The 20,207-nt window shown below is 39.0% G+C and overlaps 1 protein-coding gene across 1 annotated transcript; it reads left to right on the top strand.

Moving 5' to 3' along the window:
* Positions 1–67: 67 nt before the first annotated feature.
* kiaa1328 (KIAA1328 ortholog) lies at positions 68–20,081 on the top strand. The gene is made up of 12 exons (XM_004068878.4): positions 68–169; positions 2,268–2,303; positions 2,381–2,652; positions 3,873–3,973; positions 4,460–4,575; positions 10,002–10,126; positions 11,537–11,910; positions 12,029–12,232; positions 12,386–12,481; positions 12,610–12,701; positions 12,909–13,020; positions 19,764–20,081. Exons 1-12 carry the CDS (start codon positions 115–117, stop codon positions 19,975–19,977), a joined length of 1,797 nt encoding a protein of 598 aa, XP_004068926.4. The 5' UTR covers positions 68–114; the 3' UTR covers positions 19,978–20,081.
* Positions 20,082–20,207: the final 126 nt, after the last annotated feature.

The following is a 20,207-nucleotide window of genomic DNA, read 5'->3' on the forward strand; positions in this document are numbered from 1 at the left end:
AGAAATCGTTTTTTGTGCAAAGTAACCAATCAAAATGCTAGTTATGAAATAAAGGCGGGGCTAATATTCCTTAGCAACGCTTGGTTCTTTGGGAGTGGTGGCGGTTGTTTCAACATGGCGGCGGCGACAGAAGAGACTGGAAACTCGGGCATATTTTGGAAGAACTGCGGTATGCGTTGGTGTTTTTTTTCAAACTGTTCTAGCGTCAGTTGTAGTCTCATGTTTACGAATCTTGTACGAAGTTGCTCAACGTTTGAAATGTGTCTCTCTGTGTTTAAGAAGTGACAAAAAGTTATCAGAGAGGAAGTGAAACACAAACGAACTGCTCTTCTGGTTAAACAAGTGACACTCCGTTTTGTTGCAGGGGTTACTGTAATCGAAATTGCTGTGGAAATCACCCAATCAACCCATTTTTTCCCCCACACTTGACTTTTCTCAACATATCCAAATGTCGTGATGACGTAGCTGCGTTGAGGTAATGCGCCAAAAAGGAACGCAAGGGTTCCCAATATCAAACAAAAGACGAATTTCACATTCTGACTTTTTTACTTTTTCAGACAGACTATTTTCATTCTAGTTGTAGCCTACTTTAACAAGAATTCGCTTATCCGTGATAAATAATCAAATTTTAAGTTTCAATCGTCCTCAAATTGGCGCTAAACACACGCATGACATTTCATAAGAAAAAAATCCCTGCAGCTTTCATTTAAAATTTTTCATTTTAATTAAAAGCAAGACACTAAGAAACACCAGAACTTACAGCATTTACCCAAACATTAAATACAGTAGTATTAGTACTACTAGTAGTAGTTGTAGTTGACAGTATTTACCCAAAACCCAGTTTCAATGGATGTACTGACTGACTCTATTTTTTAAATTTACATTTGGGGATTTAAAAAATATATATAAAGAACAAAGTGACATACATGATCAAAACCATATCATTGAATTATAATAATATGAAATAAACAAGTAATGAAAAATTAAGTAGGGCTTTTGCACCAACTTAATGACTTATTTACATTTTTTCAAATGCAATAGAGCCTTATTATGGATATCTCTTTTTGAAGTCATTTTAAGTTTAATATCTTTTAAGGTCAAATTAAGAGAGCATTGGTCACATGATTTTGTGATTCAATACTGTCTATGGATTCAATGGATAGTTTCTGTCTCTTTCAAAATAGGACTCGATTCCCTCCATAGCATAACACTTATTAGTGTTTGTACTATTAAAATAGGGCTTTAAAATTCCCCATAGGCACCATGTGGGTCTTCTCCCTTTGAAAACTGCACTGGGATATTTTTTCATGGGGAGGAAATGCACGTGTGCTAAAATTAAAACATGGGTGCATGTGTATGTGCTGTTTTAGGACCTGAAAAACATTTCTGAAGACAGAAAAATGTCTATGCGAAGCCTTAGTTAGAACTCTTTCCTTTGTTTTTGTACACTTGCTGATTTTTTTTCTTACAACTTCAAATCTTCTTATTAATTTTTTTTTTTTACAAAGACCAATTGAGATTATAAAAGCATAAATATATTCTGCACTTGCATTTTTCTTTTCTTGCACACGACCTTTTTCTTACACTTTTGTTGCATATATTTTAATTGCTGATGCAAAAAGGTATGCAAAGACATCATTTTTTAACTTTTGAGAGAGAAAAAAAAAAAAAGTCCATAGTCTGTGTTTTAATAATACTGTTTTCTGTATGTAAGATTATTTACCGGTTTCTTTTTTGTATTAGAGCCATGTATGTGTGCATGTAGCCTGTAGCTACTTGAATTTTAATGCATGGTTTGTTTCTATTATGTAGTTACTTTATTGAATACTGAAACTGCAGGTTTTACTTAGTGCTAAAACCTTTTTTTCATAGTAGTGTCATTCTTTTTTTAGTTTACTTTTCAACACTGATGTCTTTTACATTTAGTTATTTAACCACAGTTTTATAACCCTTTACACCATTTTCACTGATGTTTTATTAGATAAGGACATTTTCCACTCAATTGTCCTTCTAACAACTTGTTGGTTGTCAATTCTCCTTTTAATTTTAGACTAATTTTCTTATTAATAAATATGAATAATACAAAATAAGCTCTCACTTGCTCAGATTGGCATAATGATTTGCACAGCAACCAAGTTACGTATAATCTCAAGTTGAAAAGACTTTCTGGTCAAATAATTTTGCTGCATTGATGATGTGAAGATGAACTTTAGCTGTTTTAAAACTCTGTTAACCACAGTGACTTTTTTTTTTCTTGTGTGTTAAAGTGTCTGACGAAGAGCAGCCTTTGGCATTCATTCCTGGTAAGTGTTGTGAGTCTGTAGCATACCGTCAGTGTTTTTCCCCTCTAATATTTTTCTGAACAAACTGTTTTTTTTAGGAGTGGATAGAGTTGTCAAAGCTCTTTCTTTCAGTCTGGGATCAGACAGCAGCTACGGATCTGGCAAAAGAGGCTCTAAGACGTCGGTAAAGCGGGTCTCCCTCTGCAAGAATCCCTCCACACAAAACACAGCTGGCAGCAAACAGTTGTACCCCCCAAGTAATATTTCTGGGACATACAGGAAGGAAAAAGTTCAACTCCATAGGAGTTCAGCTGTGCCGACAGAGCAGATCCTTCCCAACTCTCCTCACACTTCCTGTCCTGTGTTACAGGTAAACCACAACAGTTCACTGCTGTGGCAGCGTATTCCACACAGTTATGGAATACGCTGCCACAGCACATTAGGAACTGGGAAAACTACCCTACCTTCCAAACAGCTCTTAAACAATGGCTAAAAACAAACCAGTCCTGCAAACATTAGTTATTGTTGTTTTTCTGTGACTGTCTTGGAATTTTTAGACTTGCTTTTTATTGTAATAACCTTTGTAAATATTTTTACCTCTAATATTGTGCTATTTCATTGTGTTGTAAATGTAATTGTTGATATTTTTATCCTGTTCTAGGACAACAGATGAAATTTAGCTCCTGTAATAATTCTGGCATATTTATGTTAAAGCAGCTGCTGAAACATTGTTTAATATGCAAATATGCATTGTCCTAATTCAAATAAAGAGAAAAAAAAAAGATAAAGACTTACAAAAAGAAGAAAGTAGTAAAAATATAAAAAATATCTGTCCATGCAGTAGGAGATTTTTCTTTAACGATAAATTATATAATACAATTTCAAAATCTAATAAAGACTTCCACACAAACATTCAAAAAAGTAAATATATGCTAAAAAAGCTAACTGTGAAATAGGATTACTTAAAGTAAATGTTTTAGAGCCCAATAATAAATATTTTTTTCCTAGTTGTAAGCAAATTATTTGTGTTTTTTTGGACTTTTTATCTACATGATTGTAGTTCATTTTGATTTACAGTGACAAAAAATAGTGTATTAAGTTTAAATGTTCATTTTAGAACAAAGTTAGATTACGATCTTAGTACAAGATGCCCATTATAATTAATCCTCATAAAATCTAACTATTATGTAATTCTGTTTAATAAAAGGCATTTAACTGACTTATGAACATGATTTAAATCACACATTTTTTGTTTTTTTTTGTCTTAAATCGTGTTTTTCTATGGCCAAGAGTATGGAGCAATAGGTTTTTAATAATAATTTCCTTATTTCTAGATCTTAGCTCTTAATGAGACAAATATTCTAAACTGTGCTGATTTAGAGAAAAGCTTGGAAAGGTAAGGAAAAGTTAAAACAACGTAAAACTTGGTGAAAAATCTTTAAAGTCTTAAAACAAAGTTTTAAATCTTTGCAGTTTTCATCAAGGAGATTATTCTTAAACGATTCTGTTTATTGACATTATTTTAGCAAAACAATGTATTTTCTTTTAAACTCACAATGACTTTTAAATTCTTTTTTTTTTTTTACTCAGATGATGCCTGGAAGCAACAAAGCTAAGAACGACGTCTCTTTGAAGGACCTTTGTCCTGAAGATAAAAGGAGAATTGCAAATCTCATTGAGGAATTAGCCAGGTAAGCAGCAGCAGCAGCATCTGTCGGAAATCTATCAAATCTTTGTACCATCTTTGTACTTTGTAACAAATAAGTTAAATGTTAAGGTTAGGTTAGAAAACAAAGTATCTGAATTGGAAAAAGCAATATTGATTCTTCTACGATCTTCAGAAACGGCCTCTTGTTGTTTTTCAGGAATAGAAAACAAAGCTCTTTTTTTGTCTCTTTTTTGCGTAAAAATGAATAATTTCATTAAAGTTCTATATTATTTGAAAAAGTTTTGTGAAACCAATTTTTCATAACCAAACAAGACAGAAACTTTAGCAAATAAATAATTATTTGTTATTATTTAATCCAATGATAAACTTCCTGCTCAGAATTGAATTGATTCTACATTTTTGCAGTGATACGTACCTGTTTTAAACATTACATGTCCGTATGTTGTCATCTCTGATAAATTGTGCATAATCTACTCCTCTTTTCACGCCGATTGTTCCTGTTCCATAGAGTTAGTGAGGAAAAGGAAGAGTCGGTACAGCGGCTGAAAGACGAGCAGGGGAATTGTGAACGGAAGATCCAGCAGCTGGAGCAGCAGAATCTGACCATAGCACAGGAGAGGGAGAGTATCCTTTCAAGGAAATAATCTCAGGTGCATCTTAAAGTCCCCCTCCCATCATCTTTTGGTCTTTTGTAAAAGTGTTCCCAGTGGTCTTTTAATTATGATTATGCCATTTATAGCCACAAAAAACTATTTTGTTTTCTAGGTCATAGCTTCTGCAGAGCAGCAGTAGTTAATTAAAAATTCACCTCTGAGTTTTGGTGGGACTGGAGTAACCCCGCCCCCATCCACCCCACTCTCCCCCAGCTTACAGCCCCTCACTTCCCTAACCTAACACCACTGGCACAACAAAATGGCGAGCAATGTTGGCGTTATTCTGCTGTACAGTTTTGAGCCAGATGTCAGCTCAGACAAGGAAAACAAAGACGTACATGGATCTATTTGTCTAAAAGTGGATGCATCATAATGGGGCGGAGCAAGGAGCTTTTGACCTGACGATTGTAGTTTCTAAGTCACAAGTCTTTTCCTACTGCATTTTTTTCATCTGCTCCTGATTCACAATGATTTTAATAAAGAAATATTCAGAAATTTTAAATATGGGCATTTTGTGAGCTAAGTTTTCTTTATATGTCCTCCATTGTCAGAAAAATGCAGCAGGTCCATGTTAAACACACCTAAAACACAGTTTTCATTGGAGTGGATCTTTAAGTGGTGGAAATGTGAATAAATACATAAAGCGCATGAAAAAAGTTCATTGACTCTAAAGGAAAGTCACTTGTAGAAATTATTGATCCATTCTAACAAAGTATAGTTAAAAAGTTCAAACACAATTTCAACACTAGTCTAGTCTCACTTTGTTTGCTGTTTTCAAGGGACGTCTGCAGGGGGCAGTGTTGTCCCACGTGAAGTCGTTCACAGCCTTTGGGCCAGACCTGTCAATCTGACACAAAGGCAAAGAAACAGATGCATTTAAATGATCCCATGCTTGCTTCAGTCGTTCTTTGCAAGTACTTGTAGTTTATCCACCGCTGTGTACAGAATCAATTTCATGGTTGGAGCCGTGGCTCAGACCATCTGAGTCATCTTTCTGTCTAAAGATGAATTTTGATATTAACTGAGGGAACCATGGTATTTGCTTTCATCGCTCTTTTTTTCTGACCTTCCCCGACTGTTAAATGTTGAACAGAACATCTTTCTGTTGTGTGGAATGAGATCAGATGGGTCACTAGCTGAATTTTTATTGCCTGGTATGAGGTAAGTGCGAAAGTTGCGATAGGAAAATGAACTGGTCATACAAGAAGCTGAAGCTTCATGCTGCAAAAATATGAAAAGTAATTGCAGCAGCTCAAAAGTTCTTAACTGGCTATTGAGTCAGGAAAATTTAGAAGAAGAAAAAAAGCAAAACTCCATTAAAGACCCTTTGGCTTGAAGACTTGGCATTACCGCCAAACTTTTGAAACTCCATTAAAAAAGTATTTGTGAGCAAAATGTGTTCATATCCAAGCACCTTGGGGGGGGGGAGAATAACACATAGTCTTTTAAAGTGTGCAAGAGTCGTGAAAGCTCTTCTTAGGGAGAAGGTTCCGGCACTTCTTCGAAAGGTTAAGGAGACACCAAAGGCAAATACAGAGTGAGAGTCTTGTCAAGTCTAATTCCATTACGCTTCAGCTTATCTTATCTAACCGACACTCAGGGTTGTCTGTGGTATAAAGAACGTCGGCCTATACATCTGCCCCAAGCCACCACGGACGAGGAAGAAAGGCACCCTTGAAATGTGGAATATTCGTTTGGCATTTGCAGCTGACTGACATATTGGACTAAATATGTTCTTGAGATAGGAAGGTTTATTTTATTTTTTTCCTTTTTACACTTGAGGCGTGTTTGCATGTTGGACGAAAGCATCCAGTTGAGCTCAGTCTCAAAGAACAGCGTATATGACTTCTAGCGTCATGCACCTAGAGATAATAAAAGATAGATAAAAAAGAAGAACTCAAAGACTGAAGAATTTAGATGGTTATAAAGAATATTGTTGTACATTATGAACAATAGATGTACTATAACTGCCTTTTTAAACAGAAATGAATGACCGACTGGTGTCTTATTTAAATGTATGCATTCAGGCTCTGAACATTTACATGATTTTTAGTTATTTATTTAATTATCAGTTTTATTTTGGAACATCTAAGTTGTATGACTGAAGTTTGATGACGTGTACGGCAAGAAACTCTGCAATATTTGCTCAGGAAAGTTTGTCAAATCAGTCAGTGTTCAATAGGCATTCTATGTAAATGGATTCCTGTTGATTAGACTGTTCTGCACCTCTAGCCTGTAACGTTTCAACTATGATCATGAATCTTGAAGATGCCTGCCAATTCTCTTGTTCAGAATTGGTTTTCTAATGTAAGGAGTTGGTAGGTTATTTTTTATGATAAGGGTGACACTCACAAACCTGTCCTGGACTCAATTCTTCAGATTCATTTTTTCAGTTTCAATTCAACAAACCCACTCCCCCCTTCGCAAATCCTGCCATTTCTCCCTCGCACACTGTGATAGACTCCTGGCACATTTGCACACATCAGTCTCCGCCCCCATTCCCCTCGCATCCCCGCTCGGGGTCAATCTGTTTGGCACAGCGTGCTAAAGCAGGCTTTAAAATATTCCCCCCTCCTGTGCAAATTTGTTCCACCTTGAAGTGGATTTCATTATTTCATTTGAGCCCCGGCCTGACAGGGAAGTGAATCATTTTGACGGGCCCCGTCTGAAAGCTCTTCGGTCCAAGCCCTTGATTCTGAGTATTTTTGGAGCAAAGGGGGAGGAGTAAGTCATTGTCGACACTCTGCAGCTCTAGTGTAAAGGGGTTTGCCAATTGCTTTGCCCCCATTGGCTTATGTCCAAGGCTGTTAAAGAAGCACGTTTAGTGTAGTGACAGCTTGAGAGGTGGGATTTTATCAGTGTTGCAGCACTCCGATTACCTAGCACTAGCTGTCCGGAGACGGTTACCTTGTCAACACATAATCATGTTGCCTTTGTGATGCTGCAGGCTGCTGGCTTTCATGACATAGATAAACATTATCCAAGTATTTTTGATTTCCACTTCCATTAAGTCCAGTTTTGAATAGCATTTTCTTTCTGAAGCTTTGTATCAAATCTTAGTTGAAGGTGGAGCTTGAGAGCATATTCAGTTGATCCCCTTTAAGATCCATCATGCTGCATAAGCAGACCTCCCAGTGCAGTTTACATGACGTGATGCCCTTGTGATGTCCTTAGGTTTTCCATATAGAACTGCATACATGGAGATCAGAGCAGGCAAAAGGGAGTCTGAGTTAGACGGAGGGTTTAAACTGGGGCTGTTCAATTACAAATTCAGCTGGGCTGGAGTTTCAAATATCAAAAATTAAGTGGGGCACACATCCTGATTGGCTGGTACAACAGGGTAAAAACAAAATGTCAACCTTTCAACAAAAGAAAAGGTGAACATAAAACGGGTTGCTTGTTTTTCAAACTATGTTAAGTCTGTAAACTGTACCAGTGGGTTGAAAATCACACATGCAGATTTTAGCCAAGTAAAAATGATGCTTGCCACGCTTTTTTTTTTTTTTTTTTATCAGCGTCTGCAAGACTTTTTCGACCAATGAACAAAAAACAGAGAAATATAATTAACCGTGTGAAATCTACTTACGTTACCTAAAAATGGGTGATACCACCATTCAAGAAGATGCAATTCTGGTACCTTTACAGTGTTTCATGAACAATATTACTTTAAGGCAAATCTCAGCAATGAAATATACCTGACAATTAACTTTAGCAAAAAATATGCATGAAAATGTAGAGCATTATATTATAATTACCAACATAGATGGGCGTCCCACTTTTTCCTGAGCTGTGTATGCTCCTGCTGAAAACGTGCAAATAATGTCAGGCAGAACTTCATAGTAAATAGTAAGAAAGTCTAAGTGACTCCATATTTCTTTCTAATGAACTCCTGCTGCTCTACAGAAACTATGACCTAGAAAGCAATACAGATTTTTGCCTTAAAACACCATAATCATAATTAATAGACCACTGGGAACACTTGTCCAATATATTATTAGAGTGGGACTTTTACGTTGACGGATATGCTTTTATGATGAAGGTTAAAAAGCAGAATATTTGTTAACTATTGTTATTGAATTGTTGATAATTCAAAAATCGGATCATTTAGGTGTTGGTTCAAAGACAATAGAGTGTTTATTTTTTAAAATTATTTTCTAAATATTATATTTGAAAAGTAAAAAAAAAACACCTCTGTTGCTATAGTTTACGATGTGCTGCTTTCATGGACCCGACACATGTAGTAAATTCTGACTTGACTTTTAATACATTAAAATGTAGATTAATATAATAATTTTTTTTTAACTACTGTGCTCTGGGTCACTCAGAATGGTGCCATGTGTGTCCATTTGAATATCCCTGGTTCATTAAAAGCCCTCGCAGTGTTTAAGGATGCCGCCTCCTTGTATTACATCGTCTGGTCTTTTACCTTCAAGCCATCCCTGATTTTTTCCTTTCTTTTTAATTTCCTGTCTGATTAAAGGGTTTTAACAACCCAACTGTTTTCTAATATGGTGTTCTGCCAACTATTTCTTCAATAAGAATCTACTTTTAACTTTGATTTTCTCCTGAAATGGGAGTCCTTTTTTTGAATGGATGCTGTGAAAGTCATCAGCTGCTAGAGCAGGACCCCTATCATAAAAAGATGGGGCCTGGAGGAGCAGGCTTTACACTCATCTTGTGTGAGGAGATGTGTGTACAACTTGCTTCGTGTACTACGTGTTTTATTGCTGTTTTTGTGTTTGCATCGCAGGTGGGGAATTTGCTCACAGATTTAGCTGTTTTTGTGTGCGTTGCACCAGGAAATCAAACCATGTTTGATAGTTGTGCGTGTGCCGAGGCGTCCGTGTGCAGTCTCTCTAGTCTTGCGCTCATTATCTTTGTGTGTGTTTGTGTTGTGTGGGGCTGCCACTGTCATTAGTGGGCTCCTGAGGCGCGGCGGTAGTCTCGCTTCAGATTAGTTGTCCCACAGCTGCCAGCTCTCTGTCTGGCGAGCAGCCTGGCGTGGCACAACCCACGTCAGCTCGACACAGCTCGGCTCGACCCAGATGGCGAAAATGCTCCGTGCCACAAGATTTTTGATATTTTGCTGGACCCTTTGTTTTGCAGAATTGCTGCTCTCACCATTTTCCTGATCCTGTTTATTCTCCATGGATAAAAGGAGACTTTCATTTCAATTGTCAGCCTAAAGCCACAATTTGCTCTTTTTAATGTCACAACAGAAGCTTTTCTTTGACAAAATGCTTTTCCTTCCCAGTAGAGTTCGTCCTTTTCCTTATGGATTTCTGATAGATTTACATCACAAAATATTTTAACTGCAAAAGCCGTTTTTGATATCAATTTATTTAAATCATGGTCTATTTTTCTACTTTATGAGCTCCTTAACTCTGGATCTACCAGGCCTACAGCGACAGTACAGAGAGTGCCAGGAATTGCTTGGGCTCTACCAGCAATATCTTTCCCAGCAACAAGCACAGCTGAACCAGTCCATTGCTCAGCTCAGCCAGCCCGCTCCACCCAGTGGGGTAAGTTTCAGAGGAAAGGGTTGATAGTTATAAACCAGTTTATGCAAACAAGCTAACACAGAAGTGAGTCCAGATCACTTCAATAAGGCCAAATGATTTAATTTGTGTTTTAACTATTGCCAATGGACTGTATATAAGAACCCCCCCCCCCCCCCCCCCCCCCCCACACACACACACAAATGTTGCTCTGGTACCTTTATAAAAAGTATGTGGTCTCATGCTGAAAGTTGGAAACATTTAATTGACAGATTCTCCTGAGCCCGGTTTCAAGTGGTAAGGGTGTAGACTTCCAACAAGCTCACTCCTGATTGGTAAGAGTTGTTGCCATAGAAACATTGACTCACAGACTCGGAACAGTCACTGCTTACTGATGTCATCTGGCTCCAACATGACAGTATCTGCATCGCTAAAAAACGGCGATTAAATTGACTTTGGTTGGTTGGAGCTGGTGGTAAGTCATTTTCTATGGGTGACATCACAGTCAGTCCAGTTCTCACAAATAGTCAATGGTATTGTCTGCATAAGGAACCAACAGTTTACAGTGACCTACTGGATCTGCGTTTGTTCTCCTATGGAGAGGTAAACCCCCTTGAATGGATGAATAGAAAGTAGAATCAGACCTTAAAAGGTGATTGTCTGTCATTACTCCTTTGGGTCAAATCTGACAGGAAAGAGACAATCACATATAAAAACTATGTAAAGGAGTTAATAGCTGCAGTAATGACATGCAGACATGGAAGGAAATGGTCAAACAAAAGCCCTGGCACCACAATGTTCTGTGTATAAACTTCATACTCTTTCACTGTGACATCAGATGTAACATTGGCTTTAGTGAAAGGACTTTACAACGTTATTGTCCAGCAAGCGGCTCTAAATAATGTGTGCTCTCTGAGCATCGACAAATCAGTCTCTTCTGCTGCAAGGTGGGCTTTTCTCAGTATCTTTATTCCATAATGTTCTTAACCTTGGTCTAACTGCCACTCATGCTCAGCTTAAACCTGTCCTCTCTGATCCCGTGGCAGCTGTCCAGTTTTGAAAGATGATTTGCGGGCCTTTATCTGGTGCCATGGCCGCAGCAGCCGCTCTGCAGTGAAGGCAGCTTGTGCCCTGCATCTGTGTGCTGCATCTGAGCATCCAGGCACTGGCTGTTTACATAAGCTGTGCTCTGGCAGCACTTGGAAACTCAACAGCTCTTGCAAACAAATGGGGAGCTTTTACAGTGCATAACGGCGTTAGCAAATTAGATTTGTAAATGAGTCCTAATGTCGTATTGGTAAATTCCACTTTTGTTGCCTTGTTGTAAATGAAAGTTTTATGGAGCAGTTTGTTTTGGCTGAAAAACCCTGTCAGGTTTTCAGAGGTTTCCTAAATTGGCCAAAGGCACACACAGCGACTTTGTTCTCCGTCCAGGTGCTCGGCAGCGAGGAAGCCCCCGGCAGGACATCGGTGAGCAGAGCTAATGGCTCAGCCTTTGATGGCTCCTACCTCGGCCTCGCCGCCACCGAAGCACGTCGGAGCAGCGATACAAGAAGACGAGCAGCACAGATGTTGAAAAACTCCCCGTGTCCTTCCTGTTGCAATGAGTTAAGCCCCTCTGATGAGCCAGCCAGGCAGCATGGCAGTCAGAGGAGGGGGTGCAGGGAGCCACACACATGCTACAGATGCCAGGGCGGCCAAGGCAGTTGTCATGGCACAAGCTGTGGAACACTGAAATTTAAAAGTGACCGCAGCTCCCGTCCTGAGGCTTGCCACCCCGACATGTTTTGCCAAAGGGGGTGTGACAGGTACAGTGCTTGAAACATACGATTCCTCAAAATTGTACATTTATTGGAGGAACTTTTTTCTTCTTCTGTAAAGGCGGGAAAATGTTGAGCATTAAAGAGGAATCACATTTGCACACAGGTCACACAACGGGAGTAAAATGGACTCTCTAACCAGGCCTTCATTGGGTCATGAGGACTGGGAGAGGAAGAGGCACCAGCTGCTGATGCAGAAGATGCAGCTGGAAACAGAGAGGGACAAGCTGCAGGCGCGGCTGGCTGAGCAGGAGGAGAGGCTGAACAGACAAACCGAGCAGCTAAAACAGTCTTTTCTTGACCACAGCAGGTAGAATTAAGAAAGCCAATACACTAACCATCTTTTCAATTCCATCGTTTTTTTTTTAAGGTTATACCCTGCCCTTCCATGTACTTTGGGAATGTTTGTCATTGCAGAATCTTATTTTTATTCCCCTTTTTTATACATTTTTTTCTTTTTTAGAATTCAACAACACTCTCAAGCTGAGCTCAGCAGCTCAAACACTAGAAATGGAGCTCCAGAGCCGGAGGGTCTTTCCTGCCAAGATTTGTCCTCCAGGTAAACCAAGTAACAGCTTTAGTCAGTCACACACAACACACACATCAAACAAACAAACTCTGCCACACATACAACGCTGCAGCCACACACTAGAAAGCCAGCTTCAAATATTTGCCTGTGGTCTGCAGGGTGTGTAAAGATGCAGAAGCACATCCTGAAGGACAAAGTCTGCATGAAAAACACTCTCAAAGCCTACCGGTGTCCTCAGCCTGTGGAAATGGTAAATATGCAGTATTTGCATCATTTACATGCTTATATTTTCATGAAGAAGAGGGTGTTATCTCAAACCGTATCACACTGTTCTGTCAAGAGCATTATCTTTCTGAAACAGCGTTTTTTTTTTTTAGCAATTTTCAAAGGTTTTCACTTGCAAAACTGCTTTTCAATTGATGCTTCTGGTCAAAAACCTGGTCTTCTGTGTTAACAGCGGACTTATCAGAACAGCCCCGAAGGGACATGGCCACTTCTCCGGCCAAGCCTCCTGAAGATCTAAGAAAACCCATCTTGGCTTCTGAAAACCACAGAAGCTCAGAAACAAGGTAAGAAAAATCTTTACCAAATATTAATTGAACAATTTATTTAATATTGATAATAGATGTTGTTGGCTCATCATTTAGCAGGAGCTTTTAATTAGGTGTATAGTTTTACCTGCTGCTCAGTATGAAATAGAAAAAAAACTATAATAGTTGTTCACAAGAGCACAGTTTGTGAGAGAGAACTACACATTGAGGAAAAATGTTTATAAGTCTATAAAACTGCATGTCTGATGAGAAGTCTGAAACTCTCACCTAGTGAGTCCCCATCTATAATTAAAAAGTTGAGTCTTTTTGAAGACCTACTCCAATGAAAAGGCTGTATTTAACATGTTATTGTGGCATTTTTCTAATGATGGAGCACATATAACATCATTAAGATCAAAATTCCTTTTTTTCTTTTTTGAAATGGAGCTTATTTATCACGTAGAAAATATACTGGCCGGGGTTGTTCTGCACCAATGGTCCCGCCCACAACTCAGAGGCGAATAGTTCCAATATAGCTGGAGTGAGGGCTGTAAGCTAGCCAGAGAGAGGGTGTAAACAGAGAGCTCTCAGTAATGGGGAGGGGGAAGTGAAAGGGTTGTTCCACACCAGTAGCCCCGCCCACAACTCAGAGGCAAATTTCTAATGAACTACTGCTGCTCTGCACAAACAATGTGCTAGAAATTGACACAAATTTTTTGATTTTGGCTAAAAAACATATAATCATAAATAAAAGACCCCTGGGAACACTGTGAAAATAGATAAAATAATGATCAGAGTGGGACTTGCTCATTCAGGATTTTGATCAATAGCTATTCTCTAATAAACATTACACGCTCTCTTGGAGACTTGACAATAAGTGATTTTCACATATTCATACATTCATAACAGCACAAAACAATAACCATCATTAATAATGCATTGGCTTTTTCTAATGCCATTTTTGAGATGCAACAGGAAAACACAGGGGATACAATTAGCAGTAGTTTTTGGGTTTGTTTGTGAAATCTCTAAAATTTCTCCTTATGGTTTCAAGAAATATTTACAATTCTAATTCGCACAGAATCATACCAAATATCTGTTTTTTTTTTGTTGTGTTTTTTTAATGCAGTTCCAAAGGCTGGCTAAATACTGCCAACCTTTCTTAGTCTGGCTAACTTTTGGAGTGGAGAAAAGCTAAATGAAGCTTTTTACAGGGCTAGCTGGTGTTGTGGCCAGCCTGTCAGGAGACGTGCTGTGTTCCATTAGTTGGCCTAGCAGGGATCCTGCAGCAGGTGTAATTGAACAGACTTGGATGCACGCTCTGGCCTTCCTTTCCTTTCTCTCTCTCTCTCTCTCTGCCACAGTAATGAGACAGAGAAAGCAGAGGAGAGGTCTTAAAAGTGTGTTTGAGGGAAGAAAACATTGGATAAAGTGAAAAATGGGAAGAGAAGAAGGTAAAATCACAACCAGTAATGGAAATGGCCAGAAAGACATGAAGAGGTGGAGAGCATCAGGCTGTAGTCTCAGTCACTTAATGGGAATTAACCCCAGCTCTTGTGTTTTTACTGAGTGCACATGTGCACTTGCCTACGACTGTGCAAGGACTTTTTAGTTTTTACAGGGAATTGATCAGGGCTAAGCCCTTTTTGCCTGTACCATTGTGTAAATCTACGCTGATTTATGTGTCTGAGCTTGACGACGGTAAAAACTCCCGATTCGAAAAGATGATTGTTATGATGACTGGTAAACTCTTAATTATGGAGTCGTGTAATCCAAGTTTAACTCAAAAAGGTCAATCAAGGTCAATAACCATGAGTTTACAGCTTCAAGCCTGAGATGTTACTTAAGTAAATAGCTTTTTGCTTTTAATTGTTATAAAGAAACCTCCCTCTAATTTGCATAATTCCTGCTGATTTATTAAAAAGGGATGCAAGGTGGTGCAGTGGTTGGGTGTGTGACTCTACAACAGACTGGCGGCCTGTTCGGGGTGTACTCTACCCTCGCCCAACAGTAGCCAGGTTTGCTCCAGAGGCCCTGTGATTCAGAAAAGGATTCATCAAGTTCTGAAATTGGATGGATACTAATAAGAAAAGTTGTGAAATTTTAAATATTTAAAGTCGCGTATCTCATAGTTTGCAGAGTGAAGGGAGGGCAACAATCACTGGTTTGCATCGAGGACAGTCAGTGACAGTCAAACTTCTGTTTATTTCACTGTTTCTGACAGAAAACTTGAGCTACATTGATCTAAAAATGCATTAAACTGCTAAAAAGAATGTCTCAAAACATCAATGACCCAACCCTGTCTAAATGCAGAGTGAAGCCAGGAGTCTTTTACATCAACACAGTTCAGCCCTTTTTCTGCCAAGACTGACAACATGTGAGCTTCTGAACTCTTTCAGGAAGAATAAGAATTGAACACGTGTTCTCTACGTTTTCGTTTCTTCCTAGTTGTGTGGAAGAAAACTTATGACACAAAGTCTGGTGAAAGAAGGTCATCGCTCGTGCACCACTGAAGAAACAAAAAAACACACATTTTGTTAAAAGTTAGCTTAGCTTAATCCACCTAGTGGTCACAAGGTGAAGTGACCTGGCTCCTGTTCCTTTCATTTCAGACCAACCTCAGTGAGGAGAGGAACGTTTAGCTGTAGGATTTTTATTTTTCAAAAAGAAAAGTAAAAACTTTCCCTGACTTAATGGCTTGGTATCTTATTCCGTGCTTTTCCCATCACACTTCCCTCATCCAGTCATCTGATCTTAACCGTTTTAATAAAGATGCAAATTGCAAAACCAAAGCTGGGATTTAACATTAAGTAACGTTCCTAATCTTTTCATGAATCTTGGTCTACTTGATAATGAGACATTTTCAGCACAACCCAACACATCTCATCTCCATCTATCCTGCCGCAGGCCGCCTGCTATTGATTGCTTTGCAAATTGTTATTCTCAATATGTGTAGTGGTGTATTTTTATGATTATTCTTTTTTTTTCCATAAATGTTTGGGCTGAAGATGAAAGGCAACACATGGGGTGGACTGCTATTTAAAAAAGAACAGGAGGGGTCACATAAGCAATGAAAGTTATGAGTGTGGAGGAGCTGCTAAGCCGTGTATGTAGAGGAGCTCTGTGGTCTTAAGGAGCTGCAAAAGAGACACTCGCCATCGATGACAATTTTATTGGACTCTGCGGGTCAGGTGGTCAAACATTTAGAGAGCTATTTGAAAGCATGCTAGCACTTATTTTCCATTTCACTTAGCACGACTTTTCAGAAAAAGAAAAAAACAGTTTTTACATCGAGGTGAAATACGGTCTGAGTCTTATTTCTGTGGCGTTCCCTGTGGGTTCTTATTGTTGTATTGACTGGCACAGCAGAGAGGATTACTCTGGGGTTGATGGCGCGGGCTCTCCAGACGCCCTCCATATGACCTGCTATTAAAGGTTAGCAGCATCTTTCGAACCTTGACAGAAACTTGAGTCACTTTTACTACTGTCCATTTGGTTTCCTTATATGCATTTAGTAGTAAAGTGGATTTACCATGGTGTCTGTTGGGAGGGATTAATATCTAGCAGCAATTCACTTTTATGGATCTTTTATGCAAGCCGGATCCCAGACGGGAAGTTCGTCGTCCCACATTCCGTGCTCCTCTCAATATCCGTTTGCCTTTCTGTCTTTTGTCTTCTCTTCCCATCCTGCCCAAACTGTACCCCCACTCCACCCACCCCACCCTTGTTATAGATTGTGACCGCCGGTAAGTGATGCATTATTCATTACTGGCATGTCGTTTGTTGATGGATGGCTGTTTGAGAGGCCTGTCCGTTAAATAAATCAACAAATAAAAATGCAAATTCTCACATTTCGAGCCGAAGCAACTGGGCCCCGAGTCCCTCCCCCCGCGTTCCCACCCCGCGTTCCTCTCCATCCGCAAAGCACCACTCATTTCCAGTCTCTCTCATACAAACAGACAAACACCCATCATTCTTTTTCTGAGTCTTTCTCCCTTGTTTTTGCTTCTGCCGTTGACAGGCAGCAGACCAAATGAGGAAGACAGATTTACTTATTTCAGATTCCGCCAGTTTTTTCTTTTTTCTTCCCCATCAGTTATCATCCCTCAGTTCACTTAACTCTTATTTGCTTCCCCCTCCCTCCTACTCAAACATGTGCATATATTAATTCATGTTGCTAAAGTGAAATGCATGCTGTTAAAGCGCTGCAGCTGCTGATGCCTCGAGTTAGTTGGAATAAACATGACATATCAAGGTCTATATGTACGTGTGGAGGAAGACAAATTCCTCCTGATTGGAAGTTCCAGCGGTGCGTCTGTCTGCTGACCACCCGCATGCATATCAACAAGTGCATCCCAAAGATCGCCTTTACCTCAGAGAGCTGTGTGCAGAGCATCACGATGCAAATCGATGAGGCTTTAAACGAGCAGAGAATTATGTTAGCAACATCAGTGGAGCGTGCTTTAAAGAATTCATGTTTTGTATCTGGAATGGCTGTCGTTCGACTGTGTATACACTGAATAATTTATCAAGCCCGCCAGACTGAGGGATTGAATCTCTATTAGCTTAATCTCCCCCGTTTTGGTTTATTTATTTCACTGCACACTCACTCATTCCTATTCTAGGGGAAAATCACCAGGTTCTTCCCCCCTTATTCAAAAACATCTGCAAGAAACTTACTATTTTTTTTTAGTTTTAAATTTTGTTTTAATGCAGATGCTCCTGTGGTTTTGACGAGTCAATTGTGTTTGCTGAAACTCAGGAAGCACTTTTGGAAAGAAAAGGATTTGTTCACACCAAAGCAGTTTCATTTAGTCAATGTTTGGAGTTATTGTGTTTTCAGCCCATGTTTGAGATTCCATTTTTCTATCATCCATTCAGACTTACAGCTTAAAATAAGCTTCCGTTGTATTTTTTACAAAATTTATAGAGTTAAAAAAAAACGCTGACCCCCCCCAAATGTACATAATCTTTTTTTTTAAAATCAATTTACAAAATGCAAAGTCTGAAAACAAAAGTCTGAGCGAAATCAATATTTGAACTTTCTACCTTTTAGCTTCAAACCAGCATCTACTGTTAACTTTTACAAAGTCAGAGATTTTATAGGATTATATTCAGGTTTTTGATCAACCAATGTGTACGAACAGGTGCTAATGTGCATCAATGTCACACAGAGGCTGAAACCCGGTCATGAAGTGAAAAGAAACAGCTTTGTGGGAGGCTTCAATCTGAGTGAGGACCAGGCAAACTCTGCTACCAAGGATAGGTTGATAGAAAAAGTTTCATGTCATAGTAAGACTGGGCCAAGCAACAAGACACAAGCTAGTGCTACTGCATCAGCAATGATTTCAAAGCAGACTGAGGTTTCTAGATCTTCAATAAATTTTGAAGAAGCACAAAAAAGTGTTGAGGATTATAGACGCAGTGGTTGGCCAAAAACCTCCTCCAGCAGATGAAAGACACATCAAGGTTATTTTCTAGATATTCAGTAGATGGTCAGCAGTGCCAGTAGCTCAGAACCAACAGAAAACCAGGTACACCCATCTACTGAAGTGGCCTTCATGGAAGAGATGCTCCCAAAAGGCCAAACCTCTGATATGGAAATCAAGCTAAGTGACTCAAGTATGAATGAGAACATAGAAAGTGGGGTGCAGAAAAACAGCAACCAGTGGTCTGGACTGATGAGCCCAGATTTCAAATCTTTAACTGTAGCAGAAGAAAGATTATTCCTCAAAAGGCTGGAGAGCTGCACAACCTGGGTGTCTGCAGACAGCAGTGAAGCTTCTGAAGGTCCCTTGAACTTTTGGGGTTGGATTTCTGCAAATGGAGTTGGAGATGTGGCCAGGATTAATGGATCAATGCTGAGAAATATAAGTAGATGCAGTACAATCAGGGAGGAAGCTGCAATTTTATTCTGCAGCACGACAACGACCCTAAACACGCAGCATAAGTCATTAAGGACTATTTTCAGCATGACAAAGAACAGGAAGTTCTGGAAGTGATGACCACCACAAAGTTGTCAACATCATGAAGTGTGTCTGGGATTGCAAGAATAGATAGAACAATGTGAGAAAGCCTACAGCCACAGAGCTGCGGTTAGTCCTCCAAGATGTTTAGAAGAACCTACTAGCCGAATTCCCTTAATCCTTGTGCTATCCTAGGCACTTTAACATTGGGAGTTGGGTCATCTAGACCCACTAGACAGTGCTCTGAACCTTTTACTTCAATGATTTGTGATCTTCACTGGTGTCCATGGATTACATGAAATCTTTCCACCTTTATCCACCTTTGTCATGGTAGGGAGAACATGTCAATGCAAGGGTGTGTTCATTCATTGAATTTTGCTGATTGATGAAAATAAATATTTAAAACTTGAATTTTTGAAAGCATTTTTTTACAGCATATTTTCAGCCTAAAACTTTCAAACTCTTTTGTAGTTTCCTGTTTTCACTGAGAGGATGTAGTGCTACTAGCAGCTAGCCAACAATGAGATGCTCGTTTCCCGAAAGGTCTTGCTATAGTACTAATTTGAATGGTTATTACACATGAAGGAATTGTATTTACTGAATGCAGAAATGGATACTTGTTACAGTGAACTGGACTTTTGTCCCATGTGTAAAAAGCAGATATCTTGAAGCACAAATTGGTGTTGATGTCTTAATATTTGCCGGAACTGCAGGCTATTACTAATAATTGTCTTTTAAATTCTATCTTCTGCTAATATTAGAAATGTGCCGTCAGTGGAACATCATAAATATCCCAATAAAACATTCCTTTTTCAGGTTGGATTTCTCCATGGGTGAATTATTGGAAGTGTTTAGTCCTGTTTCTGAGAAGTCCAAGCCAAGTGCTCGAAGAACCAAACCGTCACGACGCGTGTCGAGTCTCACGGGGCCTCAATCTGTCTTCCATGCCACTGCCGGGCCTCATCTTCAGAGTTTTCACCAAGATCTTGAAGAAAGCCAAATTCTAGAAGATATTTTTTTTATTTGCTGACAAATGAGGAAATTAGTCTTAAAATATCTTCTTGATGACATACAATGTAATTTTTCAACTTTTAATTTTTTTTATTTTTGAATAAAAATATTGATTGTAGTCTTGTACATTGTTCTTTTTTTTTGGCATGGTCTAAAATTTTCTTTCTTTTTACACAGAAAAAACATTAAAAAATAATTTTCCTAACTTTTTACTATGGGGTGTGGATTGACTCACAACTTTAATGAAGC

This window comes from Oryzias latipes, chromosome 5 (genome assembly GCF_002234675.1).
Source record: "Oryzias latipes chromosome 5, ASM223467v1".
Classification (NCBI taxonomy): domain Eukaryota; kingdom Metazoa; phylum Chordata; class Actinopteri; order Beloniformes; family Adrianichthyidae; genus Oryzias; species Oryzias latipes.

What these genes read in the sequence shown, in the direction of transcription:
- kiaa1328 (XM_004068878.4), top strand. Translation starts at nt 115, where the DNA reads ATGGCGGCGGCGACAGAAGAGACTGGAAACTCGGGCATATTTTGGAAG. An exon ending in AGCCCGCTCCACCCAGTGGG is followed by an intron (nt 10,127 to 11,536) that starts GTAAGTTTCAGA and finishes TTCTCCGTCCAG; the next exon opens with GTGCTCGGCAGCGAGGAAGC. An exon ending in GTCCTCAGCCTGTGGAAATG is followed by an intron (nt 12,702 to 12,908) that starts GTAAATATGCAG and finishes CTGTGTTAACAG; the next exon opens with CGGACTTATCAGAACAGCCC.